This window comes from Phacochoerus africanus, chromosome X (genome assembly GCF_016906955.1).
Source record: "Phacochoerus africanus isolate WHEZ1 chromosome X, ROS_Pafr_v1, whole genome shotgun sequence".
Taxonomy (NCBI): domain Eukaryota; kingdom Metazoa; phylum Chordata; class Mammalia; order Artiodactyla; family Suidae; genus Phacochoerus; species Phacochoerus africanus.
This window is the reverse complement of record NC_062560.1, coordinates 54,638,104-54,650,426: the sequence shown is the minus strand read 5'-3', so window position 1 is coordinate 54,650,426 and position 12,323 is coordinate 54,638,104. Positions and strand designations below refer to the sequence as shown.

Here is a 12,323-nt window from a genome sequence, read left to right as displayed (position 1 = left end):
GGGCACAGTGGCCTGGTCTGCAAACTGGGAAGCCTGACCCTACTCTTTCCTTCACAAGTTATGTGCCAAGGGTAAATCATTTTCAGTTACCTTGCTGCAGCATGAGGGACCCATCTAAATGGTTTTCAATATCCCTTCTGGCTCTGCAGCTGTGGTTGTACATGAATATGCAATATGCATCTGGCATGCTTTTCATTTGAATTTTCTGTGCCTCAGTTTCATCCTAGGAAATGGTGGGTGTGTGGACTAGGAAATCCCAAAGTTCTATCTGATTTTAGTTATACCTAAAGGCTAAGACTGGGTCTTTTCAGGGCATATTCTTTTTTGAGGATATGCTTGTAGTAAATGCCCAGGGGAAGAGCCATGGCCAGATTGAAAATTGTGGAAAGTGAGAGTCCTGAGTTCACCTGCCCAATTTTAGAAGACTTACTGTAAGAAGTTTATCAGGTTTAGTTATCTCTTACCAACTACCCTCCCCACCTTGCCTCACTCTGGGCCATGTATCCAGATGCCTCTTCGGAAGCTTATTTTGTTCTGGTACTGCCAAAAGAAGTCAGGAGACAGGCAAGCAGGCACATGGACTTGTGTATGAACCATCCTCTATGTCTAGAAAGGGAATATAGTGTAATGGTTTAGGGTACAGCCTCAGGTGTATCACTGCCTGGTTACAAATCCCAAATCTATTAGTAGTGGCTATGGAGAACCTAAGTAAATCATTTAAACTTTCTGCACCTCAGTTGAACTATCTTTAAAATATGGATGACAATAGTACAGGCCTCATAAGGTTGTTGTGAGATCCAAATAAATAAAGATAAATTTAATTTAGTACCTCACACTTATAAATGTCAGCTATCATCCTGAGTTGTAAAGACTGACTACTTGGAGAAATAGAACTCATGGATGAGGGTAGAAGTATGGGGCAGAAGTAAGGGTACTTCCTGGCCTAGGAGGAAGGAGGACTAAGCTTCTATTTCTTGGTCTGCCACTAGCTTGATGTGTGACATAGGTCAAGCCTCTGCCCATTTTGGTTTTATTTTCCCTAACTAGATAATATTTCTGATTAAATGAACATTTTCTGGGTCAAACAGTTTCTGTGCAGGCTATGTACATAAGTGTAGGAAAGGCACAGATTAAAGGCATCATCCAGGTAAGGTGAAGTTAACTTTGAAGACCAGACCAGAGAAAGAGGAACAAACAGACCCTGAGCTGACTTCTGGCAAAACCACCAAGAAGGCAGAAACTGTCTTTAGGGCTCTGGGCTTTCCCTTCTCTTCCTTTCCTTTACCTTCAGCCTCTGAATATTAACCTGCCTCCATCTTGCCTCTCTCCCTCTTATCAAACCCTGCTCTCAGGCTGTGCAGAGAAGAGGGACAAATAATACTGGATGGAGAGAGACTCCATCATGACTGAGCTCCTAGTTCTAGTCCTGGTTGTTCTGGGTAGCATTATTGAGGGCCCCTGATCTTCTCCCTTTAGTGCCCCTTCCCAGCCCTTGCCCCTCCTGGTCTATTGTCCCCTCTCGCCTTCCCCCCTAAACTTCAGCTGTCCTTGTGCATACCTCTTTACAGCTCTTATCAGGCTGCACTATAATTATTTATATCTGCTAGTATCTCCCAGTAGATTGTGAGCTCAGGTGACTAGGTGTACGTGTCTGTTTCATCTCAGTGATATCCAGCATCTAGCTGAGAGGTCAGTGTTAAGCAGGTGATTTGGCAGGTGAACTCACTACCTGTTTGTTTCCTGAATGAATGGAAAAGCAAATGAGAGAGGGAAGCATGGACTGGATCTCTACCTGCTGCTTTCTTGGTTTTGGGGTTTTTTTGTGTGTGTGTGCGTGGCTTAGGTAAGACAATTGTATACTCTGGATCTCTAGAGCCTCACAGTAAAATGAGAAAATCAAAGTGATGGAGCTACGTCCTTCTCAAGTATATTCGCATTTATTAAATAAGAATCAAATATTTCCTTGGTACATAGGATAAGATGTGATCTCCTTCAATAAAGAGCCTAAACTAGTGGAGTCCAAATTAATGCATTTTTGCTTTGTAAAGGTCCCAAAAATTTGGTGGCCCAGTGGTGACAAAGTATCTGCTATGTATCTGATTGTGACATATATAAAGAATCCTGTTTGTGTCTTTGCCTAATCCATCTCTCTCTCTCTCTCTCTCTCTCTCTCTCTCTCTCTCTGTGTGTGTGTGTGTGTGTGTGTGTGTGTGTGTGTGTGTGTGTCTCTCCCTCTCTCCTCTTTAGCTAGAAATAGTTGGCCAACCCTCCCTCTATGCTTTTGTGGCCCTGTTCTCTGTTGTGACCATGGAGACTCTCAGCAGCTGCCAGACTGCCTTCCTCTCTGAGCTGATGCCCAATGGTTACCTGGCCCAGATTTCCCCAGGCCACCCTGGGGTAAATGGCCTGGCTGAAAAGGTGGGGCTGGAGCAGCCTGAGCAGTGTGACCAAAGTGACTTGAGTCCCAGGAAAGAGAATGGTCAGAACAAGAAGAAAACCAAAGTCAACAAGATCTGGAATTTTGTGAGCCGCAGAAAAGGGGCCTCCAGTCAGGGGAAGCGACCACAGTCCATGATTTTACTGGAAGACACTTCCAGGCCATCAGAGTTAAAGTCCAAGGTCACATTAATGGATCGAATGAAGTCATTTAAAAGGTTGAAGCCTCCAACTGGGGCCTGCAAGAATACTCTTCCTAGGAGCAACAAGGCTCAGGAACCCCAGGAGGTTCCAGGTACCTACCACATGAGGAAGGCTGAGGAGGCCCCAAAGCCTTTCCGCTATTCTTACTCAGGACACATTGAGAGCTTGGAACCCTTCCTTGCAGATGTGCAGAGACTGGTGCATGTCCCCAAGAGGGTGAACCAGAAAGAGCTGGCCTTTGATGATACTGGCATCCAACTGGAGGAGGACTGCTGGGGAAAAGAGTCCCCTGAGCAGCATAGTAGGGGTAGGCAGGCCAGGAGTTACCAGAAAAGTATGTTCCCTGGGGAAGATGAAGCCCCATGCACATTAGCTGGAGACAACAGAATCCAGGAGCTTGAGGCTGCCATTGAGGCCTCCACCTTGGAAGGAAAGATGGAAAGGGACTATGAGGAGAGCCCAGTGCACTCACGTCGAGACAAGACTGTGCCATTTGGTAGTGTTGTAAAGTTCTTTAGCAACGTGGCTGAGGTGGCCCGCAAGTGGCGTGCATTCCCGCGGGAAGAGCTGCAGATGGGCCACCACCATGGCGAAGCCTACTTCATCAGTGGTGGGAGTGAAGGCATCATCCTGGAGGGTACTGCTTCTCGGACCTCCTTCTCACTCAACCTTCCCTCCCAACCCCCCAGGGCTGCTCTGTGGGGCAGTGTCATTGGGAGGCACCAGCACCACCACCACAAGGACTCACAAGCCTCATGCACCTTTGAAATGAGCATTGAGGGCAAGGAGACTTTGGGTAATGCCCTTGCAGGTCCCTGCAATGCTACTGCCTTGACCACGACATCAGCTGCCTGCAAGTTCCAGGACAACCTAACTCCAGAGAATGGCTGCAGCTGCTACTATAGCCATGCCTTCACCAGAGAGCATTCCTCCTCTGAGGAGCTCAATGAAGACACTGAGACTGTGGTCAGCTTCCCTAAGGAAGATGACAGTGCCAGAGTGTCCCCTGAGCTGGGCACCTGTGCCAGAAATGTCACCACCAAAGCTGTCATGGAGAAGCTAGAGAAACCTAATGAGTTGAAGGAATCAGAGACCCACAGGGGGCCAGAGGAACCCATCCAGGCAGGGAAGCCCCAGGATTCTGATTTGGATATGATAGCAACAGATGCAGAGAGGGAAGCCAGCAAAGTCTGTACTGGAGTCCTCGGTACTCAGGTAAGGTGGGAGATGGCTTTTCCAAATAACCATTTGAAACATTCAGGACCCTAGAAGCTTACTAAACTCCCATGCCCTCCCCATAACCCCACCATCCATCAGGAGTATCCCAGAAAAGAAGGGATGATCCTACCAGACAGTTGCCTGTAAATTGATTCATCCTAAAATGCCAGGCAAGGAGTTTCTGCTGTGGTACAGTGGGTTGGGAATCCAGCATTGCTGCAGCTGTGACATGGGTCGCAGCTGTGGCTTGGGTTTGATCCCTGGCCTGGGAACTTCCATGTGCCTCAGGTGCAGCTGAAAAAGAATAAATAAATAAATAAATAATAAAACCCCAGGCAATTTTTGTCTCTTCATTGGGCTGAATGCCTATAGTCACACTTCAATTTAGCCTTGAATCAAAAATAAAGCTCTTGGTGTTGAGTTGTATAAGTTGTTTGTATATTTTAGAGATTAGGCCAATCTGTCTGATCTAGGAATGAGCCTATGCAAGAAACAACACTTTTATAAAATAGATAGAATGTAAGTAATAGAGCTAGTGACATTAATAAAGTTATAGCACAGCAGAGAGAGAAGATATAGTAATTTGAAAACAAGAAGGAACAAATTAAAACAGTGATTGGTATAACTGGTTGTAATCTGTTTGCAGTCAGTGATCAAGTCCACAGGTTAACCAGCTGGGGAAGCTAAATTCTGGAGGCATCAAGTAGAGAGAAAAAGATAAATACTTCATCTTCATTTATGAAAGTATATTTACTAATTTGTTGTAGATCATAATTAGTGTAAGAGGAAAGTATTTTTGGAAGACAAAGATTAAAAACCAACATATTTCAGAAAAAAGTCATAAAATTATTAATCATATTTATCAGTTCATTCAATCTCATATAATTAATATATGTTGATCTGAATGAAATCATTGGGTTTTCCATTAGAGTTTTGTAATTTCTTATCAAGATTAGTGTGTTGACTTAAAAAAATGCACAACCTAAGAGTCAAGAAATAAGTTTTATTTGGGGCAAAATTAGGACTTAAACCCAGGAGATAGCATCTCTGGTAGCCCTATAAAATCACTCTGAGGAGGAGAGGGGGTAGCCAGGATATATAGGAGTTTTTGGCAACAAAGGGCAGGTAGTAGGAACAAAAGATTACAGAAAACCAGATATCACAAGTTAAGAATTTAGTGCTTTTCTATGGGAAGATGCAAAGATCAGGGATCACTGAAACCATTATTTTGATATGCACCTAAACTATCAGAGCCAGTATCTTGTGTTTTCACAGCCTGAGTTTCCTCAGGACTTGCTGTTAGGAGTAGCTGAAGTCTGATGGCTGCTGGATGGCAGGTATTATTTTTTTCCTTCCTGAGTTCTCTCAGGGCTCATCAGCTCACCCTTGGAGAAGGCTGCATTCACAGGTGACTGTGACACCTTCTGTTTTAAAAAATAATATAGCCCAGGTGGTGGTATTTCAAATACTGCCCCCAAAATACAGGGGGGAATATTATCAGTGTAAATTTTAAAGGTAAATGGGGAGGTTCATGCAGCTCTGCACACATTTTACAAGTTTGCTGCTGGTGTCATGAAGCTCACTAGTAGTTATGAGGAACAAACATTACCATGTAGGATTTTAGTGTTTTTCTAGATAAATGGAGATTCAAGAATTTGGCACATCAAATCCTCTTCTAAAAATATCTAACTATCCGAAGACGTGTTCTTCCAGTTTTCCCAGAGTACAGAGTGCTTCACTCCTGATCTTCACCCTGAGCTCTGCTCAGGGGGTGCTAGGGGTCAGCAGCTGTGGTAGCTGATAATTTAATCCATGTAGAGGCAGATGGCAAGTGCAAAACACCAGTTCAGAGTGGTATGATATAAATGTCATCAGAAACATTTGTCAAAGTTCCTTTTATGCATCTTCTTGAAGGTCTTCATTTTGTAAAACCCTCGGAATAAAATAGCAATTGTCTATAAATGACAAAAGACTTAAAATGACATGACCAAAGATCTGATTATAATGCAATTTATAAGAAAGTTGATTATTTATGTGACACACAACATTTTAAAGTAATAACTAGAATTATGACTGGTAACTTTATACCAGGACATAGAAATTCTATTTAAATTTAGGAATAGCTGTATTAATGACATTTATCCATACAATATAACCTAAGATGATTTATCACCACTTATTTGAAAATGCTTCCTAAATTTAACATTTAACCAAACAAAACTAGTTTATATCTCTCTTTGAGGTGTTTCAGGGGACTTTTGAAGCATCCCAAAGTTAGCTGGAGGTAAAAAAATCTTTATTTAGAATTCAAATTGTGGCAATTTGTCAAAGATATTACAAAGGTTTTAAAACATTTGGCCAAATAGGATCATAGGTCACAATGAAACAATATTTATTTATTCAACCAAAGTGACAATAAAAGATTTTTAAGATACATATAATTTAGAAGGCAAAGAAATTCACAATTTGTTATCAAAAGATGCTCAACACCCCAAGAAAACTTTGTTCTCTTAACAGAGAGAGAAAATGAAACTCTAGTTTTGTATCAGCCCATCCCAGCAAAATTTACTCACCTAATGAAATTTAATCTAATCCCAGCCTGACTTTATACAAAATTCTTTTCTCAGGGCTCCCTTTTTATAAACCTTTCATAACTTTCTGTAACTATTTAGTTTATCCCTTTCCTTATTTCCCATCCAGAAATAGCCAGCTTTAGGAAAAATCACTTTCTTCTCCTAAATAAAATTTCTGTTCCTCATACCGCTGAAAACAAACATCCTACTTTCCTCACATGCTGAAATATTTCCTTTACTGTCCCAATTGCTTTAATTACATATATTATAATGTAAGCTCTTAAAACATTAATCTGGCAAAAACTGACCAAAAAGTAATTGTCAACTCTATTATACCAACATTTCCTGATTACCAAATTTAAGAATATTCCATAATCTCTACAAACATAATCTTCTCATAGCATAATTTCTTTCCTCAATGTGGTATAAGACATGTGCCTAATAAATCCAAATATCTCCCTCTCATAAGAAGACAAAATATGTAAATGTAGACTTGGTTAGCAGTCAATTTTCCAGTATTTTATCTTATCTGAAATGACCTGGATATTTAATAAATTTTGCATTTAACTTAAAACTCAAAAATTTCAGGTTACCAAAAATCTGGGGAAATTATTTTAAATAGGCATAACCAAAACCATAATTATTCCTAAAGAGTTCACCTGAAAACTCTTATCTCATTTACTTTTATTTTAAAAAGTATGAAAATATCATCATACCAAGTTAATTTTTCTTGCTGACAAACTTTGCAATTGAAATAACATTGTTATAGGCTTCAGATCCCCTTCGAGGGGATTAAATCCAAAAGCTTCTGGCCTTGTCTCATTGTAATGCCCCTTCCCACACCTTGAACAGCCTGGTAGGGCAGGAATATCACCCATTCCTCACCCAGCATCTATATAATCATGCAAATAAGGTATCGTGCCTGAAACCAATAAGATCAAATATGCCCCATACAGAGCTAAAACAACACTCAGGCACAGCATAGGGGGCTGGAGCAGAAGTTGGGCCTTTACTCAGGTCCGCTTGTTGGGGAGCAGTAATAAGAACAGTTGTAAAATGAGTTGGGCCCTCTTTTTTTAACCTTGCTGCATGTGAGTTTTCTCTCCCCCCCCAAAAAAAAATGTACTTTAATAAATTTGTAAAACATCAGCCATTCCAATGCTTTGCTATGGCAAGTTGGGGACTGAGGAAACTCTATCAACAAGACTTATTTGCCTTTAGTAAACCTAGGTATGATGAAATTAAGACATGTCTGTATTGACTAGACCAACAAGATTAAGCTAACTTTAATACCAGATATTAATTACTGGGTATTTCCTAGATCATGTTGTCCAAAAAAAAAGTACAACCTAAAAGCCTAAAAGATGAGAGTTTTCTTTGGTTTACATTTTTAAGACTTCAATCCCAGGAGGCAGCTTCTGAAAAACTCCTCTGAGGGGGTGAGGGGGCAGCTAGGAATTATAGGAGGTTTGCAACAAGGGCTGGCAGTTGGAACAAAAGATTACTATTAATAACAGAAAACCAGATATCTCAAGTTAAGGAATTTATCACTTTTCTTTGTATGGCGAAAGGCTCACTAAAATCATTCCTTTTAGTCAGGGCTCACTAAAATCATTCCTTTTATATGCACCTCAGCTATCTGGGGCCAGTATTCTGTTTTCACCTCCTCAGGGTGAAAGTGGGGAGTGGCTAGAGTCTGTTGACTGCTAGATAACAGGTATTCTTTGTTTCCTTCTTGAGTTCCCTCAGGGCTCACCAGCTAGGCTCACCATCAAGGTGGCTGTAATCACTGATGACTGCAGCATCTTTGTTTACTGATATAGCAAGCAATATTTTCTTTCTCAATTTGAACCTGAAATTCAATCTGGTCAGGTTTTTTTTTTTTATTTAGAAATACTCAATTTGTAAGTAATTATTTTAAGTCAATTAAATAGAGCTCTTTTATAGATTTAATTTTGATGATACTATCCAGAAGTAAAAACATACATATGTCTAATGTACACACAGGCATAAAAACAGACAAAACTTAAGAACTCATAGCTTCACTTTAACAGTTATGAATAAGGTAATAAAATATAAACTTACCAATTTATAAATAACAGTTGGAATAAATTAAATTTGCTTGCTCAGATGACTAAGGCTTTACTATTTGTGGAAAAGACCATTAAAATGTGTATTTTCCATTCATCCCCCCAATGGGGCGTTTGGGATATGTAGATGCAGACTGTTACATTTAGAATGGATGGGTGGTGAGGTTCTGCTGAACAGCACAGGGAACTGTGGTCTCTTGGATTAGAACATGATGGGAAATAAAAATTTTAAAAAAAAGAAGAATGTGAGTGTATGGGTGGCTGGGTCACTTTGCTGTATAGCAAAAATTTAAGGAATGCTGTAAATTGGCTATAATTTAGTAAGAAAAATAAACAAAAAAAGATTTGTATTTGTCCTTGATAAATGCTTAAGGAAGCTGTAAATTAGATTGTGAGCCAGAGAGTCTTTCCAGTGGTTTGAGTTTTAAAAGGTCTTTTTTTCCCCTTTGGTTTCAGGTTTTACCTGATTGAGCTAATTGAGTCTCTAGTCATTGTGGGCTGTATTTACATTTCTGATTGGTAGAGATTTGAAAGATAAAGACAGTTGATTTTAATTCCCTAAGGAATTAGTCTGCCACCTAAAAGTTATTCAAAGTCTGATTGGCCCAACTGTATTTTCTTTTATTTTTTATATCAGATTTCCAACTAAACTGAAAATCAAGAATTCTAAGTTCTAGAACTTGAGGCTTCAAAGGTATCCTGCCTTCAAAAGTTTACACAAGGCATTCAACAAAGCCCTCTTTTCTTTCTTTCTTTCTTTTCTTTTTTTTTTTTTTTATGGCTGCACCCATGGCATATGGAAATTCTTGGGCCTGGGATTGAATACCACTCACAGCTGTGGCAATGCTAGATCCTTTAATCCACTGTGCTGGGCTGGGAGTTGAATCTGCACCTCTGTAGTGACCCAAACTGCTGCAGTTGGAGCCTAACTCACTATGCCACAGTGGGAACTCCCAAAACCCTCTTTCTGAGTGCATAAATAAAACTCAGAACAAGAATCTCTATTATTATTTTACTAGCCCCAGAATATTAACTTCCAGTTTTTATTTCATATTTATCTCAGAGAGACGGCAGTGAGTGATGGCTTGAAGCAAGATCTTAAGTCCCCGCTCAAGAATTGAACATGGGCAGCCTGGGTGAAAACCAGGAATCCAATCCACTAGACCAGCTAGAGGCTAAAAGCAGAGTTACCCTAGCTCTTGCCCCCATTGAAAGCAAGGATGTTTCAAGAAGACAAAGACTATAAAAACAGGTACAAGTTTTATTACTAGAGACACAGCACAACATGTGGGAGAGAACACAGAGAAGTAGTTTATTTATTTACAACAGAAGCAAAGCATTAATACACACCTAAAAGAGGAGTGCAGGTGTGGGCATCCTCCTGAATGAGGAATGCACCAGAGGGGTGACTTAAATCACTTATATGGGGCAGTTCATCTGGGTGTTTGTTTTCCTTTGGCCAATTATCTTGTTTTATTTCTCACACCTGACCAGACCAAGGGCCCTCCCTGATATACATGCACATTTTGCCCAAGCAGAGATTAGCACCTCTCCGCCCCTGCCATTACTATTGTTTAAAGTGTACACAGAAGACAAAGTCTAGTTATTTACCTTGTTCTTGTTGTTATTTCTATCTTGAAGTATAAACAGGTGGCTGGTTGTAAATGTCTATCCTGGAGCCTGTCTCCTGCCTCAAAAAGTATAAACAGGAGGCTAACTGTAAATGTCTAGCCAGGAACCATCTATCTCCTGCCTCAATACTGTGTGGATAACAGGGTATCCTGTTGTTTTGTTTTAGTAGGTTTAATTAATATTGTCTGAAGACAAGATTTATATGACCTGCTTTATAATTACTTGGCAGGGTAGGCCTTTCCCAGTAAGAATGTCTGTCCCACAGAATAGAATAGATGTAGCCATCTTATATTAAGCCCATTTAAATATATCAATTTATATAAACTTTCATCTCAATTATATCAACTTCGATATCTTTAACTTTAGCTTCCTTTAGGATCCCATCAACTAGCCTTGGTTTTACAAGGAGTCCAAAAACCTTTCTTTTTATCAAAATCCTGACCATCTTATCTATTTTTGTATAAAAAACTTTGGGGCCCCCAGTAAAGGTTTGAGCCAGGGGACTCAGGCCATTTTGTCAATCTTTTAATTTGATTAATTGGCCTGTTGCCTCCAAGAAGTTGTTGATTAGGTAACTCAGTGTAATTTTCTTCTATTTTTTTCTCAGTCACATATATATGTATATATACATCTGTGTGTGTGTGTGTGTCTGTGTGTGTGTGTGTATTTATGTATGTATATATTAAACTGGGGTAAATGGAGCAGATTCTTTGAGGCCCTTAAGAGACCATTGGCCCTTTGAGACCAATGGGGGGGTCCCTTCAATCATTCCAACCTTATGTAGTTTTTATCAGAGCCTTTTTTTTAATCTCATTAATATCCATTTTTTTTATCCATTCCTTTTTTCTTTTTTGTTTTTCTTTCTATGGAACACTCCTGGTATATTGAAATTCCCAGGCTAGGGGTCAAATCAGAACTGCAGCTGCAAGCCTACACCATAGCCACATCAGCACTGGATCCAAGCTACATCTGTGACCTTGCAGCAATGCCAGATCTTTAACCCATTGAGCAAGGCCAGGGAGAACCCACATGCTCATGGAGATTACATGGAGTCCTTAATCTGCTGAGCCATAGTGAGAATTCCTATTTATCTTATTTCTTAATAACTATCTAAAGATGTCTTTATTCTTCTGGGACATGTCCCTTCAATATTTCCACTGTTGGGAAGAAGTTTCTAGATTTCAGTTTTTTTCTTATTTCTTGTTAAACTAATTAATTTTAACTACCCTAATATTTTATTAGCCAATGTAAAAACCATTACGGTGAAGCTTCCTAAACTGGTTTGTTTGTTATAAACTAAGAAAGTTCTTAGGTTAGTCATTTATATGTATACACACACACACACACACACACACACACACGTATATAGATATAGACATAATGGGAGGGGCAGGCAGGGCACTCCCTGAGTGAGCAAGGCTGCTCTGTGCTTGTGGATTCTGCTATCCAGAACCTCAAGAACACCTGAGGAAAGTCGGAAATTGGTGTCCCATCAAGTTGTTACTGAACACTCCAAATTGTGAAGTTGATGCTATAGGAGCCTCAGTTTGGGCAGTCAGGTAATATATTTTCTTTAAAGACATTATAGGCTATATATATTGTAACCTTAATTCAGGATGGGCCTTAACCAAAGTACAAATGACTGCCTTCCATCCTGCTTTTCTTATCCTTTTCCAGGTGTGGGTGCCCCTACCTCTGTCCTTAACTAGGCTTAAAGCTTCTTAGTTCTGATATCTCCCCAAACTGCAGTTTGCAAAAGTTGGTGTCCTTCTGTATTGGGTAGAATTGTGCCCGCCAAACTATATTTTCAAGTCCTAAACCTCAGTACCTGTGACTGTGACCTTATTTGAAGATGTAATCAAGGTAAAATGAGGTCACACTGGATCAGGGTGGGCCCTAATTCAATGATTCAGTTCCTTCCATTGCTCACGTTTTTTTCTATGTTCAATGAAGGAGTTAGATTATGTGACCATAAGAAGCCTTCTAGCTCTAACATTTTATGGATCTAGGAGATAGAGTTAATTTTAGGATTGAATATAATTGTAAAAAGCAACCTTGAGACCATTTCTCAGGGTTCAATCAGATTCAATATCACTTGTACTTTTTACTGCTCTGTTTTCAGTACTACACAGTGACTTTTTTTTATGGCCTCACCTATGGCATATGGAGG

The 12,323-nt window shown here is 40.0% G+C and overlaps 1 protein-coding gene across 2 annotated transcripts in view; it reads left to right on the top strand.

The window, feature by feature from the left end:
* Positions 1-2,252: 2,252 nt before the first annotated feature.
* Positions 2,253-12,323, top strand: part of ARHGEF9 (Cdc42 guanine nucleotide exchange factor 9) — a 298,553-nt gene continuing 288,482 nt past the window's right edge. For both annotated transcript variants that reach the window (XM_047764828.1, XM_047764824.1), the window contains exon 1: positions 2,253-3,855. In XM_047764828.1, coding sequence (XP_047620784.1) covers positions 2,308-3,855 — 1,548 coding nt within the window. In that variant the 5' untranslated portion in view covers positions 2,253-2,307. The remainder of the gene's footprint in view (positions 3,856-12,323) is intronic.